Source organism: Botrytis deweyae (genome assembly GCF_014898535.1).
Source record: "Botrytis deweyae strain B1 chromosome Unknown BDEW_052, whole genome shotgun sequence".
NCBI lineage: Eukaryota > Fungi > Ascomycota > Leotiomycetes > Helotiales > Sclerotiniaceae > Botrytis > Botrytis deweyae.
In genome coordinates this window covers 111,579-133,922 of record NW_024066259.1, presented here as the reverse complement: position 1 = coordinate 133,922, position 22,344 = coordinate 111,579, and the positions used below count along the sequence as shown (strand labels likewise).

At 44.1% G+C, this 22,344-nt stretch overlaps 7 protein-coding genes across 7 annotated transcripts; 2 read left to right on the top strand and 5 right to left on the bottom strand.

The window, feature by feature from the left end:
- Positions 1 to 20: 20 nt before the first annotated feature.
- Positions 21 to 1,725, bottom strand: EAE98_011750 (uncharacterized protein; the record flags this gene model as incomplete). The annotated part of the gene is made up of 6 exons (XM_038959373.1): positions 21 to 422; positions 514 to 613; positions 669 to 745; positions 1,230 to 1,396; positions 1,468 to 1,596; positions 1,674 to 1,725. The coding sequence occupies 6 exons, from the start codon at positions 1,723 to 1,725 to the stop codon at positions 21 to 23; spliced, it is 927 nt and encodes a 308-aa protein (XP_038804269.1).
- A 1,393-nt stretch (positions 1,726 to 3,118) lies between these two features.
- On the bottom strand, positions 3,119 to 5,503 carry EAE98_011749 (uncharacterized protein; the record flags this gene model as incomplete). The annotated part of the gene is made up of 4 exons (XM_038959372.1): positions 3,119 to 3,329; positions 3,380 to 3,510; positions 3,563 to 5,389; positions 5,459 to 5,503. The coding sequence occupies 4 exons, from the start codon at positions 5,501 to 5,503 to the stop codon at positions 3,119 to 3,121; spliced, it is 2,214 nt and encodes a 737-aa protein (XP_038804268.1).
- A 415-nt stretch (positions 5,504 to 5,918) lies between these two features.
- On the top strand, positions 5,919 to 7,175 carry EAE98_011748 (uncharacterized protein; the record flags this gene model as incomplete). Its single annotated transcript, XM_038959371.1, has 4 exons — positions 5,919 to 5,951; positions 6,001 to 6,007; positions 6,058 to 6,377; positions 6,426 to 7,175. The coding sequence occupies 4 exons, from the start codon at positions 5,919 to 5,921 to the stop codon at positions 7,173 to 7,175; spliced, it is 1,110 nt and encodes a 369-aa protein (XP_038804267.1).
- Positions 7,176 to 7,562: 387 nt separating this feature from the next.
- Positions 7,563 to 9,104, bottom strand: EAE98_011747 (uncharacterized protein; the record flags this gene model as incomplete). Its single annotated transcript, XM_038959370.1, has 1 exon — positions 7,563 to 9,104. The coding sequence occupies one exon, from the start codon at positions 9,102 to 9,104 to the stop codon at positions 7,563 to 7,565; it is 1,542 nt and encodes a 513-aa protein (XP_038804266.1).
- Positions 9,105 to 10,094: 990 nt separating this feature from the next.
- EAE98_011746 (uncharacterized protein) lies at positions 10,095 to 11,678 on the bottom strand (the record flags this gene model as incomplete). Its single annotated transcript, XM_038959369.1, has 4 exons — positions 10,095 to 10,232; positions 10,287 to 11,365; positions 11,427 to 11,529; positions 11,619 to 11,678. 4 exons carry the CDS (start codon positions 11,676 to 11,678, stop codon positions 10,095 to 10,097), a joined length of 1,380 nt encoding a protein of 459 aa, XP_038804265.1.
- Positions 11,679 to 16,449: 4,771 nt separating this feature from the next.
- EAE98_011745 (uncharacterized protein) lies at positions 16,450 to 19,992 on the top strand. The gene is made up of 2 exons (XM_038959368.1): positions 16,450 to 18,411; positions 18,462 to 19,992. The coding sequence occupies exons 1-2, from the start codon at positions 17,153 to 17,155 to the stop codon at positions 19,474 to 19,476; spliced, it is 2,274 nt and encodes a 757-aa protein (XP_038804264.1). The 5' UTR covers positions 16,450 to 17,152; the 3' UTR covers positions 19,477 to 19,992.
- Positions 19,993 to 20,502: 510 nt separating this feature from the next.
- EAE98_011744 (uncharacterized protein) lies at positions 20,503 to 22,095 on the bottom strand (the record flags this gene model as incomplete). The annotated part of the gene is made up of 1 exon (XM_038959367.1): positions 20,503 to 22,095. One exon carries the CDS (start codon positions 22,093 to 22,095, stop codon positions 20,503 to 20,505), a length of 1,593 nt encoding a protein of 530 aa, XP_038804263.1.
- Positions 22,096 to 22,344: the final 249 nt, after the last annotated feature.

The following is a 22,344-nucleotide window of genomic DNA, read 5'->3' as shown; positions in this document are numbered from 1 at the left end:
ACCGATTTGGAAAGGATGATTTACCAGTAGCGGCCACGACGGTATCCGTCATCAGCATATCCGGCATCTCTTGGTGGGTAATCTCTTGGAGGAGGACGATCATAAGGTGGTCTACCATGTCCATTGACGTATGGGTCAGCGGGAGGGTAATCACGACGATAAGGATCATCAAAACCTCCACGACGTGGTGGTGGGTAGTCATCGATTGGACCACGAGGTCTAGGTGGGGGAGAACGACCATAACGACCACGATCGTCATCATAATAAGCGCGACGAGGTGGGCTACGATCGCGATAGGCATCACGTCGAGGACTATAACCTCGGGGTGGACCACGTCGATCATAATCATCAATGGGGTAAGGTCGTCCTCGGGGCATTGGGGATCGAGATCTAGCACGATCACGAGGGATATCAGGTTGGGTCTATTCAATCTCGTTAGTATCATCAAAAAAAGGTCTTCGATGGCGAATGGTAATTTAAGATGTCTAAAGTAGGAAGCGGAATGTATCTCACATCAGCAGTGCAAGTGACTCGGGCACCTTTAAATTCACGGCCGTCGAGCTTTTCGACGGCAGTCTTCAAATCTGCAGCAGTTTCGAATTCGACAAAGCTTCTGTTTAGTCAAAAGTTAATAGTTATCCAATCTAAGTTATCCAGAAGTCACTTACCCTTTACCATCACGGTCGCGACCAGTTTCCGAATAAACGACGTCGAGGCTGGATTGGCGAGCGAAGTCTTTGAGATCCTATATCCAGAAATCCACGTAAGTTGTTGTCCTGGACTGTTGAGCTTTATGAATGCCAAAGGATGGATGTTGCCCTTGAATTAGTAGCCAGGAATCTCTCTTTAATAAAGATAGCGCAGATTCACCTTCCAGAGGTAGACCATCTTTCCAGCGCCACAATGACCATGATCCGGTTATGCAGGGGCAATAGCAAGCAATGATAGCAAAAAGGAAGTCGTGACATGATAGAAAAGGCGAATAGCGATTAACGTTTGTATGTGTCCATGAAATCCTAGTCGCCTGCGCAAATGCACTTGCATATTGTTATGGCATGAAAAATACAAATTCCATAACAAGCGCGTCGCTGACCAGGATTACAATGGTAACTTGGCCAGTGACGGTATGTGTAGAGGGAAGGCGTCCAAAACGATTATGATGTGGTATATAGTCCAAATAGCAATGATTGAGATCCATGAGTCCGGATGAAGGAACGGGGTAAACAGACCTGCCAGCTGGTCTCACCTGGAAGTCCAGAGATTTGCATTCGATGAGGGGTACGTCTGGGACGAGGAGCAGTTCGCTCAGGGTTATTGGCAAAGGTATCTCTATTACGAGTACCACGAGCGAATTGTACAGTCAAGCGTTCGCCCATGAAGTCGGAACCGTGGAAGGCTGTGAGGAAGAATTTGTTATTAATTATGTTCGGGATCGAGATGATTTGGTGTGATTGTTGATTTCCTTACCAGGAACGACATCGCGCGCATCCATTGCATCTTTGTATTCAATGAAACCGAATCCATTCATAAGTTTAATCTCGGTGATTTCGCCAGTGCCATGAGTGTTGAAATGAGCTTCAACATCAGCTTTGGTGGCTATTTGGAAATAGAAATGGTCAGTCAAGGCATTGTTTGGGTGTCGCATGTCAATTGAAGATGTTGAATCAGCTTACCACTGCGAGGGAGATTTCCCAAGTAAAGTCTGGTCGAGGAAACCTCTGTCATTTTGATGTAATTGATGTTGTTAAAACTTGAGAGGTGGATTGTCGATGGATGTGATGGTAGGGTAGTGGGAGAGTGTTGATATGATCGTCGAAAACTTTCGGCTTCGACTTTTTTTTAACTTCGGGAAAGCGGGAGCTTAATAAGATTGAGACCAACGCCGTCGTCGCGATCGCAAAACGAGAAGAATATCTCGATTTGTCCTGGGGATTATGTTTAAATGCAGTTGATCCAACGCGAAGTGTAATTAATTGTAAATGTAAATTGATCAATGCTTGCTGCAGCTACCTTAACCATCAGGTACTGGGTATGATATGCGCAAGAAAGTGGGGATTTTTGGGAAAAGGTGGATGGATGGATGATGAATGAGAATGCAAAGATTTGAATGAATTGGCTAATTTGGCTTTAAGGAAAAATGAGTTTAGATTCAGATTGGAGAGAAGGCTTGAAAGGAAGGACTAGCGCACTATGTAATTACCCAGTAGGTGTACAGGAGTACGGTGAGTAATAATAGAATATTGCCAGGGGTGAAGCTAATAATGCGGGCACATGATTGTGTTAGGGGAAACTGATAAGAAATCCCAAGAACCCGGGCCGGCTATTCAATTACGAATTTTCACATGAAACAAATTGACCGTGCGGATACATACACACCTGTCTCTTACTAATCACGACCCGTTTACCCCAGTTCATTCAAGGTAGAGAAATTGCCTAGGTAACCAGAAGATTCTCAACGCTTCGACCATTTCCTGACCTAAGGTTCATGTCCTGGTCGAGCTGGCCTTGATGTGTCTGTCACGTGCCTATACGTACTTCACATAGAGAAAATAGGAACAGGAAAAGTCACATGAACAGCAGACAGTCCCTAGTCCCTATGTATACCTTTCACCGCATAATATATCCCTCCCTTACTTCTCTTCCTGCTTCTTACCTCACATCCATCCAATCACATTCGACAGATTCCCCTCACTATTTCCCTTGTTGCTGCATGCAAAGATTACATTCAACGAATTCATAAATTTCTTTTCATCCCCCACCCCGTCCCAGCCCCCCCTCCCCAGTTGTTTCTCTGATCATAATATCAACTACTATCAACACCATCAACACCATCAACACCATCAACGCCCCAGACAAAACTCCTCAGGCAGTGTAATCCTTTGAATTTAAAACGTTTCTCATAATAGTACCAATGTACCCTCTGCCAACAAGAACTCCAAAGAAAGAGAGCCGAGTGAACCAATAACACCATACTCTTTCATCCAAAACATAATTGACTCCTTGCTCATCAAACCCCATTCCTTATTCACTAGAGTAGGCTCCCATTTGAAATACAAAAGACCCCGTTGACGTAAGACTCCACCAAAATCATCAAAGAATAGAGATACAATAAACACGTTCATCCGCTCATCTCAACATCTTGGGTATCATCTCGGATTTCATCATCACCACCTAGCTCATGCTCAACCTCATCCCCAACAAATCCTTCATAATCTTCAAGATTCTTTTGAATGTGAACCTTGAACTTGATGATGTCGTTTAACATCCTCTCAGTCTCTGTATGCAGTTCCTCACGAAGAGTATTGGCTCGGAGAGTTAATTGTTCATACCTACATCATGTTAGTGTGAGAAGGTATTGGGGTGTCTTAAATTTACTTACTCAATGTTCGTATTCATCTCTCGTTGCTCCATTAATTGCACAGATTCTGTGAGACCAGCTCGCATCTTAGCTAACTCTTTCTCCATCTTCTCAATTTGTGCATCGGAAGCCAACTTTTGAGTTGTCGTAACCTAGTGGTTTATTAATAACTGCTGAATACTCGATGGTTTTTGGTGTTTTTACCTCTTTTGTCTTTTCATACTCGTCCTCCGCAGCCCTGACACGGTGCGATAAGGCCTCTACCTCACTCCTCTTGTCGTCAATGGCTTCCTTAATGTTGTCGAGTAGGTCATTGTGTTTTTCCATTTCTTCAACGGCTTGAGTCCTCCGTTCGGAAATTTCTTTTCGAAGGCTAATGAAGCTGTTCTTCACATGACCTCGAAGATCCAGGTTCAAAATATGAGCTGGTTGATAACCCGTCGTAGGATCGGCAAGAAGTCTATCGCCGTCTCTCGCTCCAGCATGAGAGCTTGCCATTTGTGATGCCGAGAAATTGGGTCCTTCATTAACAACAACCTGAAGTTCGTAATTCTTTCCTTTGGCGTTGATTGCAGTGGATGGGATAAGTCCTATTTGATATCCTAGACTGTTGTACTTTTCCACTGTTCTCTCCAGATCTTCCAATTTGCGACTCGCTTCCAACTCCTTTTCGGCAACCTTTCTTCTCGCTTCCTCCAATCTCTGTTGCGTAGCTTCGTGTCCCTTCTGAAGTCGTTCCATTTCAGAGTTCAAACGATCAATATCTTGCATACTCATTCCTCGACTATCTATTTCCTCTTGCAGTCTTGATCGCTCATCAGATGCTTCTTTAAGTTCTTGTAAGACTTTGTCGAGCTCCTCTTGCAAGAACTGTATCCGAGACTCATATTTCTCAGACTTTTGATTCATCCGATTGTCAAACTCTTCAAATTTCACCTTGTCATCTTCCATAATCTTGAAGTTGCGGTCTAAAGTGGCAATGTCCGAGCCAGTCTTCTCGAGGGTCTCGATTTCGTTTTGCAATCTTTCGTGCTCTCCTTCGAGGACACGCATCTCATCGAGGTATTTTGAATTTCCTCTGTTGAATTCCTGTGCCATAGCCTGGATATGAGGAGCAAGAACTTGGTCCTGATCATCGTCTCCGGCATCTTCGTCCATGGAAAGCCAATCTCGGTATGCACTACTAAGAAAGTTGAAGATGATGCGATCTCCACTAACATCGACACCAGCTTCTGCGCATGCCTCATCATATCGATCGGTGCCGTATCCATCCAGCATCTGAGCAAGCTGCATCATCCAATGTAACAATCCAAGGAAGAGTGGCCAGGAATTTGCGCCTCCAACCGCGGATAATGCAGATTTGGTAATGCTTTTTTGGTATGGATAACGTAGCTGAGCCATAATCGGAGGTACCTCTTGATCGATAGCTTTTTGGAATCGATAACTTGGATCAATTCTGTGGTAAAGCCACTGAAACATAAAGACGAAGTCCTTTTGAGTCGGCGATTTCAAAGTATTGGCCGATACGTTGTGGTTCATTTCAATATCGTAATTATTATTCGCCATATACTCCAGCAGCTCTTGACCAATCTTTCCTTGATAAGCCCGGTCTCTCAACGGACGTGGATCTTTTGGTACTCCAGCTGGTTGTGGTCCAGTTTGAAAGAAACTTTGATGTCCCATCGGTCCACTTGTCGAAGTTCGGGCTCGATAAACACTGCTTCGACGTTCTGCTCCTTCACCTGATGCGCGACCCATCTGAGGAGGTGCATAACTTTTTCGGCCACCACTTTGTTGAAATGAAGTCCTTTTTACAGATGAAGTTCCGATATCTGCCAAATTTGTGCCCGATGATGATCGTGAGAATAAAGGTTGATTTGGTCGCGCAGGTGCAAGAGATTGTCTGGCTCCAGCACTACGAACATGACTGGCGGTAAAAGGTGCATTATTGTAACCGCCGATTGAATTCGATCGTTTCATGGCAGATGCTGGTTGTGGTAAACTCGAATTGTAGTTGATACTTCCTAATGTCTACACGGAATGAGCAATGGAACAATTTAATAAATTAAACATTTGAAGGGGGGGTATAAGGATCCTTACCTCTCTGGGTCGGCGCACGGAGAAAGGACCAGTGTCTTGCGACATTTTCAATAATTATCCTCCAGAATGAAGCTTCCCTTTGTGAAGAATATGTGATGAGCTCTTTCTATATGAAAGATAATATTGAAAATCGTAAAAGCTTGTTTATGTGAAGTATTTTTATTTACATAAACATGCAGATTTGCGACAACAAAACTTCAGTGTTTGGTGTATCGAAGGGCCAACGCTTGGGGAAAGTAAACAATTCAATTTAGTTTAGCTTCAAAATTAGATAAGACGATCACGTGCTATCAAGGGAATCTGAACAAAGGTGAAAGGGAGCAAAGGTCGCGGTACCTCGGTTCCGGCCATTCATATTTATTTTAGTGTTCAGTCAGTTCCCCAGATTTCCCAGCTTGGTATTTGTTTGACGGTGAGAAGAAGTTTGGTTTTCCTTTTCTCCTTTTCATCTATACTCAACATGGCGATTCGTGAGGAACTTGTGGTATCTGCTGTAAGTTATTCCAACTCCTGTTTAAAACCCAATACTGATGCTTCACTAGGTTGCATGTGAGAATATTCCAGCTGAGATGGCTTCAGCATTTCTAACATCTCAATAGTTCTTCAGGACCCAAGTGTCTCTGCATCACCCTTAGAGAATCGAATCGCGTTTTTACAATCAAAAAATCTTACACAGGAGGAAGTCGATGCGGCATTAGGCAGAGCCAGCGGCGAACAATCGCCAGCACCACAAAATTATTCGAATTATGCACCACAACAACAACTCGTGAGACAACCTCAACCTGGGTATGGCGGTTATCAACAATACCCATGGCAACAGCCTCCTCCGCCCGAAGTGCCAAAGCGAGACTGGAGAGATTGGTTTATCATGGCCACGGTAACAGGTGGCATAGGATACGGGGCATATTTTCTGGCCAAGGTAAGAGTCCAGCTTATTCGGAGGCAACGAGTCTGCTAACACAATCAGCGTTATATCTATCCAATAATCGCTCCTCCCACCCCTCCTCAACTGGAACAAGATAAGAAGGAGATTGACGATTCTTTTGAAAAGGCATTCTCTCTTCTTGACCAGTTAGCTAAAGATACCGAAACCCTCAAGACAACCGAGCAAGAACGAACAGAGCGATTAGATATAGCCTTAACCGAAGTAGAGACTGTGATCAACGAACTAAAATCTGCGAGTCGAAGAAGGGATGAGGAATCTCGACGTATGGGCGATGAGGTTAGGGGGCTCAAGGATCTAATACCCAGAGCCATGGAAGGACAGAAGGAAGTGACAGACAATAGATTGAAAGAGTTGGCTGTGGAAATGAAGAGTTTGAAGACATTGATGGGTCAAAGAATGAATCCAACCTCGGCAATTAACCCAACCTCGAATGTAACTCCGTACAACAGAGTTCAAAGTTCAGCTTTACCATCGATTCCTTCTCCAATCACTTCGATTACCACTCCTAGCAACTCGACTTCTGCCGCGGATTCACCCACTGAAACTACCACTCCTAGACCAGCATCAGTCGGTACTAGCTCAGGTACTGAAGCCGTAGCATCTGTTCAAGGTCGAAATGTCACTCCATTCAATTTCAGTACTGGTGCGCCAGCAGGAGGAGCAAAGATTCCAGCTTGGCAAATGGCAGCTGCCACCAAGAGCACTAGCTCTATCCCAACCACTACCACCACAAATGGAACACCAGAAGCAAGCGGGTCAGCTCAGGCATAAACGCAACATCAGCATATCTGGAGTCAATGAAATTGCATGGAACGGCGCGTTAGGGTGTTAATGATTGGAGACGGAGATCTTGGAATATATCGCGTAGGATGTTAACAATATAATATAATGAAACACGACTATCTGTATTGATTCTGTTATACAAAGGGATAGCCTATGTTTTTGTCAATGGCAGGGAAGTTTATTTATTTGGCGCTAGGTTTACCAGTCGTTTAAGCACTCATTTAACTGTACACTGAAAAGTCTGAGACCAGGAGGGACAATGGTCATTCTCATATAGTCCTATGCATCTATCATCAATTTATGTTTGATATTAAGTAGTTTATACCAGAATGTTATCTAGTTTTTATTCTATTATAAAGTTCCACCCGCATGAACTCAAAGTCGTGCCCGATTAGTTCCACCATCTTTTACGCTCCCATTCTCCACTTTCACCTTCCCCCCCTCTTCTAAAATCCTCGCCTGTGCCTTCATCCTCTCAGACACAACTTCGTCACTCTCCTCCCACAACCCTTCCACCTCAATCCTCGTCTCCTTCATCCCCTTCGCATTACCACTAACCATCACCCCCCTCGTCTCTATCCCTCTATCCCTCCTCTCCTTTCCCCCCTCCTCATCTACCCTCCTCCCCCCAACCTCTTTACAAAACCCCGCCCACCCCTCAAAACACCTCCTCGTCCCCTTCAAATGCGGCAGCGCCAACGCAAAGCAATGCGGCATCCACTCATACTCCTCCCACCTCACTCTGACTCCCCTCCGCACCAACCTCCGCGCGAGTATCTTATTCTCATCGCTCAGCAACTCCGTCCCCACCATGAACAAGATCGGCGGACTCCCCTCCCACGCACTTGCCGGCGCCGCCAGCGGCGAAACAAGAGGATGGATGAGCATCGCGTCCTCGCAGTAGATATTCGATCGTGGAGATGGCGTAGGCCAGAGTTTGCACCGCGGATAGGGGATGGAATGGGAGGGGGAGAAGAAAGATGGAGGGGGTATGTAGTCGTATTTACTGTTTGTTTCCATAGAAGGTGAGGAGCGGAGGAGATCTGCCCAGGGGGAATTAAGCGCTAGACCTGCTGGTAATGGAACGAGCCGCGATACACCGTTCCAAATTATGGGGGTGGATGTTTTGTGTAGATGGAGGAGCAGGAGGAGAAGCGATAGTGATAGGTTTCCGCCTGCGCTGTCGCCGGATAGAATAATGTTTTCGGCGAGGACGGCGGTGTGGAATGAGTTTTCGGGTGGATAGAGGAGGTGCAGATATGCGACTAGACAGTCTAGCAAAGCAGCCGGAAAGGGGTTCTGAGGCGCAAGTCTATATCGAAGAGAGAGGACTCGGCCGCCTGTTAGTTTGGCGAGTTTCTTGCATGGACCGCGATAGCTGGCGGGATCAAGAAGCCAGTGTGCTCCCCCGTGTATATAAAGAATTGTCACGGGAGAAGTAACTTCTTTCATCATCTCCACATATTGTTCAGCTTCTGAGATTCGAAGTCTCGGGGCGTTTTTAGGGGCATAGCCGCGGTGGCCGGTCCATTCGCCTTCTACGGGGAGTAAATCTGGCTTTTGGAATCCTCCTTCTTGTGGTGATTGTCCGGAACTCAGTGGGACTTTCATATCCTCTATGACTTTGAATAATTTCAGACGAACATCATCTTCAGGGGGAATTGCCAGCGTGACTTTAGAGATCCAGATCCGGCCCTTGATGCCAGAATCATGTAGTGTCACAGCTTGAATTTTGGAAATGGGGGATGGGGTGGCGTACAGGAAGGAGCGTAGAATGTTGACTGTGAGTTCGGTTTTGAGATCCCAGTGGGTGGAATGGGGGGATATGCCTAGAGTGTGGGAGACAAGGGTTTTGCCTATCATGGGCATCTTTGGGAGCATAAGTTTTGCTATGGAGAGGGGTGAATTCGTCTCCATGACTGATGCTGATCTGGGTGGCAAATGCGAGGTGGTGTTGAGAAATGTACGGCCTAAGGAGCAACAACGGATGTAAAGAAAATGGACAGTATATAGATGGACCAACTGTTGGGTTGGACTTATTTATATTTGTCTCCAGAACGATAGATTCTTTGGAAGAGATTACTATGAATCCACTTGGATTCATCTCAAATTTTTATACCAAATCTCCAAGCCAGCATCAAACCCCGGGAACACAATTCAAATCACTTAGGGTAAAATACATGATATTGCGGAACGCCACTTGATTGATCCCAATTCACCTTCCCCATGCGACACTAATACGCTTGTAATGAACCTCGGCTGTTTGATGCATCAATGTTCAGGACGTGTACATTGATACTAGTTGTATATGGTTAAATCAATGGATCAGATGGAACTGGTCAATGAAAATTCTCGTTTCGCAAGCTTGTGCATTTGCGTTTCAAATGTTCGGGATAAATCTAAGTTAAGAGGCTGAGAGAAGAGGGGAAGAATTTTGTTGAAGCGAAATGCCCGTTCAGTAGTTGCTTGCAATAAATGGTTACAAATCAGCAAGTGACGAAAATCTCTGAACCACAATCCAAAATCATCATTCTCATATCTATCATTGTTTGTCTACATCCATTTTTGGGTCAAGACCTAAGAAGATTCAACCAGCATCCATTCGATGCTTTAATCTTGCTTTTGTTCTCTCCAATCTTTCCATCATCTGTGTCAAAAATATTAAAATTCCTATTTCATTGAAATCATCCCAGGCATCCCCGTCCCTCCCCTTCATTCCCCAGAACCTGTGTCTACCAGACTCTTGGTCTATCTAGACGTGAAGAGTATATGCAAGCGAATATCGCGTCTCCATGTAGAGGATAATCGTGAACATGCAATTCGAAGCAAGAAAGTAGCCGTCCCATGTAATCTATGCAAGTCGCAAGCAGAAAGAATCGCTGCAAAATTAAAATTGATTTTGAGAGTTTATGCCTTAATTTCATACTCTCTGCGGAACATTTCATCAACGCTCTTGAGGTAGTAGGTACCCTCGGCAATGGTGTCTGGGCTACCCTTGGGTGTGTATGACTTTTGGAGATGGGCTTCCTTGCGGAGAGCGCAGAACTATTTTGTGTTAGCATTGGAATCAGAGGAGTAGATTTCAGAAAAAGTTCTTACCTCTTCGTAAACTTCTGGGGCGACGGTTCTGCGAGCGTCGAGTCTTTCTTGCAAGTTCAAGGCCTTTGCCATGGTCTCAGTGGAGCCGTTGATCTTCAATGAGAACAAACTTGCAGCCAAACCACTTCCGTAACTGAAAACACCAACTCTCTTTCCTTGGAGGGTAGCGCTATCAACGTTGCTCAACAAACCAATCAATCCACCGTAGACACTGGCAGTGTACATGTTTCCACAGAATGTTGGGACTTGGATACTGGGTTGAACACGCTCATTGAAACGCTTCTTTGTCAATCCCATGAATGTCTTCTCGACAACCTTGTCGCTCAAAGACTTGGCGTAATCCATATCCCTCAACTCAGCTGGTACATCAGCAAAAGCTGATGCGGTTGGGTTGGCAAGGTAGTCGTTGTAGAGCATACGGGCGTATGACTTGGAAACGAGCTTGCAGGTAGGTGCGTGGAAAGCCATGTAATCGAAACGATCAATAGGAGTTTTTGTTGATTCCTCAGCGACGGCACCATTGGTATGTCCGTTGGCTAGGGGCTTGAGAGTTTGTTCCCTCTTGTTGTATGCCTTGTAGCAAGCATCAACTGCTTCCGTATAGCATCTCAAAGAGAAGTGACCGTCAACGATTGGGTATTCGCTTGTAAGATCTGGCTTGTAGAAATCGTAGGCATGTTGCATGTAGGATCCACGAAGACCTGGCTCGACAACAACTGGAGCATTTGGTCCAATCAACATGGCAACAGCTCCAGCACCTCCGGTTGGACGCGCAGAACCCTTGGCATATAAAGCAATATCTCCAGCAACGACAATGGCGTCTCTTCCATCCCATGCAGATGATTCCACCCAGTTGACAGCGTTGAAAACCGCGTTGGTACCACCGTAGCATGCATTGACAGTGTCAATTCCCTCAATATTCGAGTTGTCTCCAAACAATTGCATCAGAACTGATTTTACGGATTTTGATTTATCGAGAAGAGTCTCTGTACCGACCTCGAGACGTCCAATGGTTTTGGTATCAATGTTGTACTTGCTGAGAAGGCGAGAGGTGACGGTCAAGGCAAAAGAGTAGATATCTGCGAGATGCCACGCATAAGTAAAAAAACCAGACATCTTTTGCAGACACAAATTTCTTACCTTCTCTATCGTCGCAGAAGCTCATCTTGGTTTGACCAAGACCAATTGTGTATTTTCCTGCACTAACGCCATCGAACTTCTCGAGTTCTTCTTGAGCAACACACTGGCGGGGGGAAAGGCACACAAGTTAGTTTTCCGAATAAACAAACGGGATTTTGCAGCAGAGTAGGAAAAGGAGATCTGGTGAATTACCTGGCTTGGGAAGTAAATTTCAATGGCCTTGATGCCGATGTTTTGAGGACGAGTAGACATGATTGCGAGGGGCGGTGTGTGTGTGTGTGTGTATTTCCAAAGATTATTTGAAGATATAAGATAAAAAGGGATGTAGAGAGCAAGCTCTTAAATATCGTTTGTATGTACAGTCAAGAAAAATTGACGAGACTGAAGACAAAGATTGATGTTAGTATTGTTCGAAATTACTAGTAACACAAGTGAATTAAAATCGAAGGAGAAAAATGCAGAGAGAAATAGGGGGAAATTCTGATAAAGGATTATTATCTTTATATCGAATCTGAATTTTTTGATTATCTGTATCAACAAAATAATCCCAATCTCCCACTAGATCACCGCCAACACAGCCCGATAATCGGTAGACGGCCGAGAGAGGAAACAATCCCATGTCCACTCACCACCCTTCACGCCATTCGTGGTAAGGTTTCCCCTCAACAGTTTCCAACTAACGAAATGAAGAAAGACAACAGTGGAGATTTGGACTGACCGATATATGAGATGTGCAGACGCGAGCTGGTCACTGGTGGGATGGTATATATAGGATGGTATATATAGGATGGTATATATAGTGTGATGTATATATAGTGTGATGTATATATAGTGTGATGTATATAGTGTGTTATATATAGTATGATATATAGACAAGAGAATTCGACTATGTGAAGATTGGAAGATTCAAAGATTCGTTCGTGATACTCAAGCGATATGGACAATAGACGGATATATATACCCAGAAGTGCAACAACTCTTTCAACGGTTGATAATCCCAATTCTTTTCACCGTTGAGGGAGGATGTCGGTAAAATTTATAAGGTAGGATGTCGGTAGAATTTATACTTCGTCTATCTCGCTCACCTTCTGATATAAGGAAGCCTACAATATATACTTTTACGTGCATACGTTTGACAAGTTGACAACGGATATGCTAAAGAAAACCGAACCCTTCCAACTAATGCAGACCCCTGAATTTCCATGACAGGATTCTTCACCTCGACTCCATCAGAGTCCATCTTCACTTCGGGCTCCGTGCAACGGCATCGGCCTCAAGAAGAGAAAACTTAATATCGTCAACTGCATTATCTGGTGATGTGGGGGGGGGGGATAAATGAGCGAATGTGGCGGTTGAGTCTCAAAGTTTCAAGTACGGGTGCAGCTCTTGTGTTGTAACTTGTGCGAGTGCTGGCGCGTAGGGGTCAAATGAGGTTGTAACATTGGTTAGCTCATGCAGGAACGAACATCAGATCAAGCCCAACCTTGCTCGTGAAAGCTTACTATTCGAAAAGTGGCTGGCAGATTAGCGACTTCATTCACCCGTTAGCTCTGGTCTATCATTCCTACTATGAGGCAAACAAACTACATACAGTATCTACGGTCTTCACTGAACTTCTTTCGCCCTCCATGGTCAAGCTCGCGTAAGGTCAGAAAGGGACCAAAATGATAAAACCCCTTTGATGTGAGACTGCGGCACAATGCTGGAAATCACCCCCATCCTCACGAGTACAGTCACAAATTTACAGAGAATATTCAAATATGAATGAAGTGAAAAGTTTCTTTGGCCAGGTGGACAATTTCCATGGATTTCTGTATCATAGCTCGTCTCGGACCCCGAGCGAGATCTTGTTTATCTTGATTATCTTTTTGATCAGATAAGATTAAAATTTTGATCTTGGATATTCCCCATCGAGAGTGTCCACAATCTCTCCACTTCAGACAGGATCTTTGTATGTTATGTGTCACGATATCGGAATCTTGGAAGAAATTCTTCAAAATGTGTCAAAATGGATCTGAGAATATTGAGGACGAGCTCAAGATTCATATAAATTACCTCACGGTGCGGGATATACTCCGATATACAGCCTTATCGCTATCTCCACATGAGCTATTAATCAATCAAGGCAAGTCGACACTAGGAGACTACAAACTGCTGAAACAGGATATTGTCTATATATATATATCACGCCACACTCACTCTCTCGAACAAATCTGCTTCGTTTGAGATTTCTACGATGTAAGATATAACCGGAGGACGATGTTGGCCTTCAAGGAGCCTAGGCGCCAAGTTTCCTTTCTTTTTATACTAAAGCTCAAAGATCTTCAAATGTTCCAGAAGAAGCTACTACGTAAGAATCACGGTATCGAGCGCTCAGAAATCAGGGACAGAAACCCTAACGAAATTTACGAAATCGGATCCGACGCGGGAACTTGGGAATGTGTCTTCCCGTGTGTAAGTTTAGTATCGGATTCGTATCGGTGGTGGGAAATAAATGGCGAGTTGCGGATTCATAATCGCCAAGAGTAGCTCGAGTAGCTCGAGTAGCTCGAGTAGGTAAGTTAAAATTTCGCAATGATAAATCTGTATTGACGAGATTCCTCTGGAAATTGGGATGAATCATGTCAAGTATTTGTATCCTCAGATTTTGAGGAAATGTTCATCTCACAGAGAGCCGGCTGGAAGAGGAAAGGAATGCGAAAGGAGGGTTAAGGGAAAACTTTGATCTTTTCCGGTACTCTTGTGAAGCATTGCTTCTCTCAAACCGAGAAAATCATTTCCATATTAGGCATTTTTGGGTAATATCCCCATCGGCAAGAGGAATCTTCTACCAAAAAAAGGACATCAGTTGGTGAGTCGAGGAGAAATATATAAGTCCTTGTGACATGATTCAGTATCAGTTCCGTCAAGCACAGAGCTTTACCTACCTATTTGACGGAGAGCTTTTAGAGCTTCCATCACCATCAAAATTAAGCATGGAATATAGATTTCGGATCGTTTTTGGTCTATTTACAAGTACACAGACACTATCAAGCTTCCTTGTTAGACTGAAGCTTTAGAAATGTTTGGATTGAAGGAAGACGAGACGAGTGCCAAGAGCCAAGTCCTTACTTTTGAAATTTGACAACCATTAGTTGAACAAGACAAAACGGCGAGATAAAGTATGGCTACTGAGCCACTCGTTCTTGTTACGCGTAAACACGCAACAATCTAGAGGGGAGCCATACTATTTTCTGGAATGTCGAGATTCCTTCTTTCTACCACAGTAGTTTCTCCGTAACGAAGATCACTAACAGATGATGCAAATGCACTGTAGCGGAAATTTATCGTGTGCTTCGGCGTGTGTCGGTGATATCCAAGTCAGGAGGTATCTCACGGCAGTTGGTTCGCACGGTTCGATGCGAAGGGGTGTGAAAAAGATTTATCCCAAGTGTACGTACGATATCCCATGTTCAATTTGCGGGGCTTTGGTGTGCTTGGTGTAGTATCAGACACAGGACAGGGTATCGATACCGAAGAGGCAACAGCTTAATAGATAATGAAATGAATGATTGAATGAGATGCATGAGATGATGATTCTTTAGACTTTGAGAGTTTTGACTGGTTTATCATTTGGGATCCATAGATGAGAAATGAGAGGATGGAGGTTGAAAATATATGAATGTCCTCTGTTCGTTTTGATACAATAAAACACTTGGGAGGGGAGGATAAACCCCACAAGTCCACAACCTCAGCCCCTTCATCGCCTCGCTACGAGAGAACTTGTCTAATTCGATAAACTGTTGCTACCATTCCTACCAAAATGCAGGTGCAGATACATGACTGTATGTAACATTTCGCTTTTTGAAGTCAGCAAATGTGTATTAATGGATTTCAGAAACACCATCCATGGATTCTATCACGCAACGCCATCTTTGGTAGTCCTTGTCACGCTCTGTCGGTCTCACAATTTGAAAAAATGTTCAAATTCTCTTTTCATCCCCACAGATTTTTCGGCATTTAACGATGATACTCCGAAGCAAGACTTTCATTAAAAAATAGGTATCAAAGAACAATCACAAGTGAGTTGAATTTGTTCGAATTTCCACTACATACCTTCAAGTGCTTTTTTGATTTTCGTAAACGTCAACGGCTGGTAGACGAGACGGATTAACTTCGAATCTGTCTAATCTGTCTACTAGACTAATACAAACATCGTGCATACAATATATTGGTATGCTGACGGCGGATTTATCTCCTAAGTCAGCCAACTCCAATAACAATCGTTATAACATCGTCATCGGACATTTTTGGATTTAAGGTTGTTGACTCTTTAAGTTTCATTCGAAGCCCTGGGAAACATTCCAAAGATCCAGTTTCTATCCACACTTTTAATACCTTTCTTCGACGATATGCTGGCTGACAATGGGATTATGGGCGTTCTTTGAGCTGGGGTAGGGAAATGAATAATTGGTAGAATGTATGACCTTTTCATTTTCTATACTTATTAAAAGCACAACGCATGGTTGGATCCTTCACCTCTTGAAAGGTGATAGATTTCAAGAATCAAGATTAGATATTTTCTTGTACATCCCAATTAGACGGTATAAATAAGTCCGACCGAGTAAAAGGCAGTAACTATATACCGGAATTTTAACGACAAGATCTTCCATGTCTTTTGCCGTACCTGAGTATCTAGTTACAGTTTTTTTTTGGGTAAATCGCCACTCATTTTCCTCTTTGGCCCTCGTCTGCATTCCAATCCAATCACGTATTACTCTCGTATTTATATTTTTCCGTATCGGATTTCCCTATTGGTTTTGATAAAATGTGCTAACTAGGCAGGTTAATTCCGAGCACCAGAGGCACACCACAACAGGCACAATAGTCTAGATTTTGACACAAACAAGCACTTGGGGATTTCAAGCACATCCTTCTAGTTTCCTACAACCTTATCTTATTTTGGAAAAGTACTCCATAAATAAAGTGGCTACTTGTTGGATAGAAGCCAATGGCAATCAACACGAAAACCAGGAACCATTCTAAGCCATACACAGCAAGGAACACTAAGCCGTTAGATGATTAGTGTTATGTTTTCAAGACTCATTACCCTCATTACCAGCAATTTTCATTCTTAAACCATTGTCGACTGATCGTTTGATTGGATATCAATCCTCGTTAAGCGAGTAAATTCAATCCACTATATCGTCTCGGATTTGGAACTTGGCGTACTTGGCGATCTTCTTCTCACTGGTCTAAGCAGCTTCCCTCAAACAAGTCTCTCCTGGAAAATACCCCCAAACCTCAATTTTTACTCACTGTACACCCAAAATACCAAGGAAAATCATTTCTTTACGACCCATTCACTCATTTTATACTTCACACTTCACATTTCATACCTCACACCTCATACCTCATACCTCATACCTCACACCTCATACCTATCAACTTCAATCAATAATAACACATCACATCATTTCGATCATCATTGGATATTAACGCGAAGAACGACTACGACAATTGATATTGATACCCTTTCGATCCCCTTCTGGAACCCTTTTGATGAATAAACGACCGATTATATACAACTTCACTTACTGCGAGAGGGAGAATCCCATTTAGAGCTGTACTTGCGGACTTTTGATTGAGGCGTGTTGTGTGTGTGTGTGTGTGTGTGTAGTGAGAGTGTTGAACACTCGGGAGTGCGGACATCCGTGGTCATATAGGCGCTCACTCGATCGTCAAAAATGGGCGAATCTAATCATCCTTCACACATCGAACATAATAGAAGGGAGTCTCAAAGGTCGACGCGATTATCGATGCAAATGCAGGACGAAGATGAAGAAGATTATGCTTTGGCGGCCATGGGGATGTCGAATGGTGGTGGTTACAGACCCTCGGACTCACATCAACATACTTACACTCCACCACCACCACCACAACAAGAGCCAATACAGGAGCAACAATCTCAGTCCCCATTATCACCCATAGAAAGACGAAGAGCATCAACACCACCGCCACGACCTTCGAGTACAACAAAACCGAGAGGAATTGATTCGTTCGCATTACGAAATGATGGTGGGAATGGTCAAATGTCGAGGGGTCCAACATTCGCGTACTCGGGGGAGAATGGAAGTGGGAGCGGTTATGGATTAACAAGGACATCTACTGCAACAAGTATATCGAGCATATCGAGCGAATCAATTATGATGAGACCGGAAAGTCCGTATAGAGGACCTACAGGACCATCGCACCCATATAATATGTATAATCAAGACTCACGATTAGCGAGAACCGCGAGTATAGCGACGACTTCAACAATGCCGGCACCACCACAGGAAATGTCGTACACGGGACCAAGTGGACCAACACATCCTTACGGCATGTATCCGCAGAGTACAGTTTCAAGTGATTCCGACCAGTTGCCGATTGCACCCATTCCTGTTGGTTTCCCAGGTCTGAATAATGATTATCAACGAAGATTAGGTCCGGAAGGTGAGGAGGCCGCGGATCTTATCGGGCCTGATGGGCACACGGAACAACTACCACCTTATACCAAATATCCGGATGAGGCTTTTGCTAGAAAATTACGACCTACATATGTACCAACACCCGTACCTGTACCTACCATTCAAATGCCAGCTCCCATTGTTCCTATATCTGGTGCTGGTGGTATGGGACTAGCGACTCGAAATCCCGAATTTGCCTCTAATGAAGATCTTCGTTCATCTCAATCACGCCAGTCATCAAGGAGTATAATGTCAGATCGAAGTTCACATCAAAGCAATCACGGCGATATGGAATATTCCGAAAAGCCTCCACTGAAGAAATGGCAAGTTGTTGCCAAAAGAAAATTATGTGGTATCGTTCCTGTATGGGTTGTTGTTTTGATAGTCTTGGTCTTCGTTCTCTTTGGAATTGTACTTGGAACCGTTTTTACTATTTTGAGGCCGAAACATGGTGGTGATCCTGATAATAATAACAGCAAGCAACATCACGGTGACCAGTTAGTTTTCATCATCTAGTACCTAAGACCAGGATACTAACTTTTTGCAGATCAAGCCAAAAAACAGTATATGCGACCATGACCACCACATTCGATGCAACACCTCTGTCTACTGTACCTGCTTCGCTTCCATCGCTTCCGACCGGAACTTACAATATGCCCCTCACTGTTCCTTCAACTGCTCAGAGTAGTTGTATCATGAACACCGCCGAAAACTCAGCTTGGAGTTGCTCCATAGCAATGACACCACTAGAAATGTCTATTATAGACATTCCGGGTGGTGACGAACTCGCCAACAAGGAAATATCCATGAATTATGGCAACGCTTCCTTAAATTTCTATCCATACGGCGCTCAACCCCCGATTTTGTCGTCTGCTCAGGTACTATCTCTCGTCAATGATTCGGAATATCCTAGTCGAGGTCCAGCCTGGTTTTTTCAAGTGCCATACAACAAGGTAGTTGTATTGCCGCAGAAGTCTCTCTCAACAAACATGAAGCGTCAACAACCTGCCTCGGGTTTCATGAATCGTAAAGGAGTAGCTCAAGCTGGAGATCAACCTTGGTTTTGTTACTGGAATGGAACCTTATTAGAGGCATTCATTTATGTCAATGAAACTAGTAGCGCGGGTTCCTCCACGGTCACTTCTGGTGGTTCGTCTCCAACTAAAACCGGTAATGCATATGGTACGAGCACTTACTCATCAGATGTACCTTCGTCTACCAATGGAGTTCAATCACAGCAGTCTTCTTCATCTGGGCCTTCTCAAAATGGCCCTCAATTCTTACCTCAATATCCTAAAGTTTACAAAATCGCCGAACGCCGCATCCCTCGAGGTGGTCAAACTGTTCCAGCTTACTGTGTAGCTCATCAGATCTTATCAAATGGTAATGCTGAACCATTAATGAATTCAACTGGTCAGCCTATTACCATTTATTTAAATGAGACGGAACCCACAAGTGTCTCGCCATTGTCGTCTCGAAGTCTTGTCTCAGACTTCTTCAAACGAGATTTGGTGGAACGAGACGGGGATGAGAGTTGTGGTTGTGTGTGGCTGGAATCTTAAACTTTGATTTCACTTGGACGCGAGACGAGACTTGATTTACAATAATTTTTTGGGCGTACTTTATGAGGATTGGCGGGATTTTTGGGCTTTTGAAATGGGAAGGATATCTATTGTATATTGGGCTCGGTTGGGAACATGGCGTTTGGAACATGGGATGGATATGCATAGCAAGAGCAAGCCCACTTGATCTTTTGCAGTATTGTTATTCGGAGCAATGGAATTTTGGGTATGTAGGATTTGGGTTTGGGTTTTTAGGTTATATTATATGTCGTGGCTATTTCTTTCTATATCATATCTTTCTGGACATGTCAAAATGGAGAGGATGGGGTATTTTATAAGGAATGGTTTATGAAAGAGGAGGATGCATGGCTGGATGGATGAATATCAAGATTTGAATAGAGATGGGGTTTATGAAGAGTGGGATAGGGAAAGAGAGAGCGAATGGGGCTGTGAAAGGGAATATGGATGACACCTTTTTTGATAGCAATTAGCAATGAAAATGGTAATTGATTGATCTGAATGATTGTAATGTAAGGGTGTCATGTGAGGGGCCTTCGAGTGTATTAAAAATTTGAGACAAACAACTTTCGTGAATGTTATTAAGTTGTCCAAGGCTGGTTGGTATCTTGATATCTAGATACCTCTAGTCTACGCGCCGTCTCTCTATCTCTTCTTCTTCATCTGTCATCATTTCTCCCTGGCCCTCAAATTTCAGAACTTTACCGTATTTATACGGAGGCATTTATTTGCATGCTTTGAGGAGGGAGTTTATATGCGTTGTTCGTTTAGTACCTGTCTTATTCATTAGTTTATGAACGTTAGCTGGCGGGTCTACACACTTGTTTGTTCTTTCTCATTCACTGTGCTAAGAAAATCACACTTCTTTGTCAATATCATATATCAGAAAGTATTCATTACGAGGTCAAGCAGCTTAGTTTCATATAATACTACAACGAATTCATGAGCGCCCAAATCTATTCCCATACCAATATCCAAACCCCCTCACATATTATCTACATCTCCCACTCAAAAGATATGGAGAAGCGAAGAGATCTCCCCCACGATCCCCGTGGCAGCAGCCGTCCCCGAAGTGGTCGGTGCACTAGTAATGCTCGAGACATCTGTAGTGGCAATATTGCTTACACTTTCCTTCGTCGTACCACTTGCAAGACTACTCTGGGCACTCGAAGCGCTAGATGACCCCGAACCGCTCTGCGCGCTCGAGACACTACTCCCCGTAGCAGAAGCCATCGTAGTCATACCGCTCGTTCTCGTCGACGCCGCGCTGTACACGCTCAACTGGCTTGAGTATCCCGCCGCGCCCGCTTTGTAAAACGCAGCATTTCCTGCCTCGGCGCTCACGATGGGATCTCCGTAGCCGGTTGGGATGACGATTTTGCTAATGGATGCGGAGGAGGAGATGGTGGATGTGGCGGTTGTGGCGCTGAGGGAACAGCCGATGGTTCGGATGGCCGTGGAGGAGATGGTGGAGAGTTTGGTTACGGATCCGAGGGTGTTGGTGGCGGGGGAGACGAAGTAGGTTATGTCGGTTACGGTGTTGGAGACGGAGCAGGAAATGGAACTGCTGGAGGAGGAGATGAGGGAGGAAGATGTTATGGTTCCACTTCCTGAGATTGAGCTTGAGCTTGAGCTAATTCCTGATGATATGGTTCCACTGGAGGTGATGGAGCCAGTTCCTGATGATAGTGGTCCCGTGCTGGTGAGAGATCCACTGGTGATGGAACCGGTTCCAGATGAAAGGGATCCACTAGCCGAAGTTGAAGCAGTTCCAGATGCTAAGGAGCCAGTGCTGGCAATGGACCCAGTCCCTGTTGGTGCTGATCCAGTACTGGTGAGAGATCCGATGGTTTTTGAATCTATCCCAGAAGAAATAGATCCACTAGCCAAAGTCGAGCCAGTCCCAGATGCCAAGGAGCCAGTGCTGGTAATGGATCCGGAGACTCCACTAACACTAGTCAATGAACCAGATGCAGAAGACGATAATTGAGCAGACGTAGCTACAGAAGTAAAACTTTTACTGGATACCAAAGAGCTAGAGGTCTTTGAGCTGGAGAGCGAAGAAACCGTGGAAGATGAGACTTGAGATGTCTGAATTGAGCTGGTGCTTAAAATTGAGGATTTGGAGGTAGTACTCGTACTACTGGGTGCCACAACCGAAGTCGAGGTCGAACTCGTCAAAGTAGAAGTAGGTTTGGTGGATGTGGATGACGTAGTTGGAATCGAAGTTGTCTTAACTGAAGTGGTGGTAGGTGTCTCGGTGGTTTTCACCGGGGTAGTCGTAGGTGTAGTTACCACGGCCGTAGTCTTTTGAGTTGTTGCTGGAGCCGTGGTTTTCTGGGTTGTCGGTGCAGCCTCTGTTGTTTTGACAGTAGTTTTTGCCGTTGTTTTTGCCGTTGTTTTCTTCGCAGCTCTTGCGAAGAATTTGAACAACCCTAAATTTTCAAGATTCCCTTCCGAAGGTGGAGGGGTCTCTAAGACAATTGCAGATGTGGCTGTAGCTAGGACATCAATAACAGCATCTGCTTGAACTCCTGGATATGCTTGAACGGCAGAGACCAAGAGCACAGAAGCAATGAGAGAATGAGAAGAAAAGTACATTTTTCAATGAAAGAATGGAAGAAACAAAAGGACTGAAAGGACTGTAATAACAGAAAAGACTGTATAAAATGTTCAAGCAAAGTTTGAATTGAAGATTCCAAGTTGAGGTACTACATCTTATATGATAGAGGTAACATTCGGGAACACTGGTCAACATCGTGGATAATCGTCACAATCATGTTATCGGTAGTACAAAGGATCAGGATCGTATCTATTATTGTTATCATTTGGTTTCAATCATGAGATAAA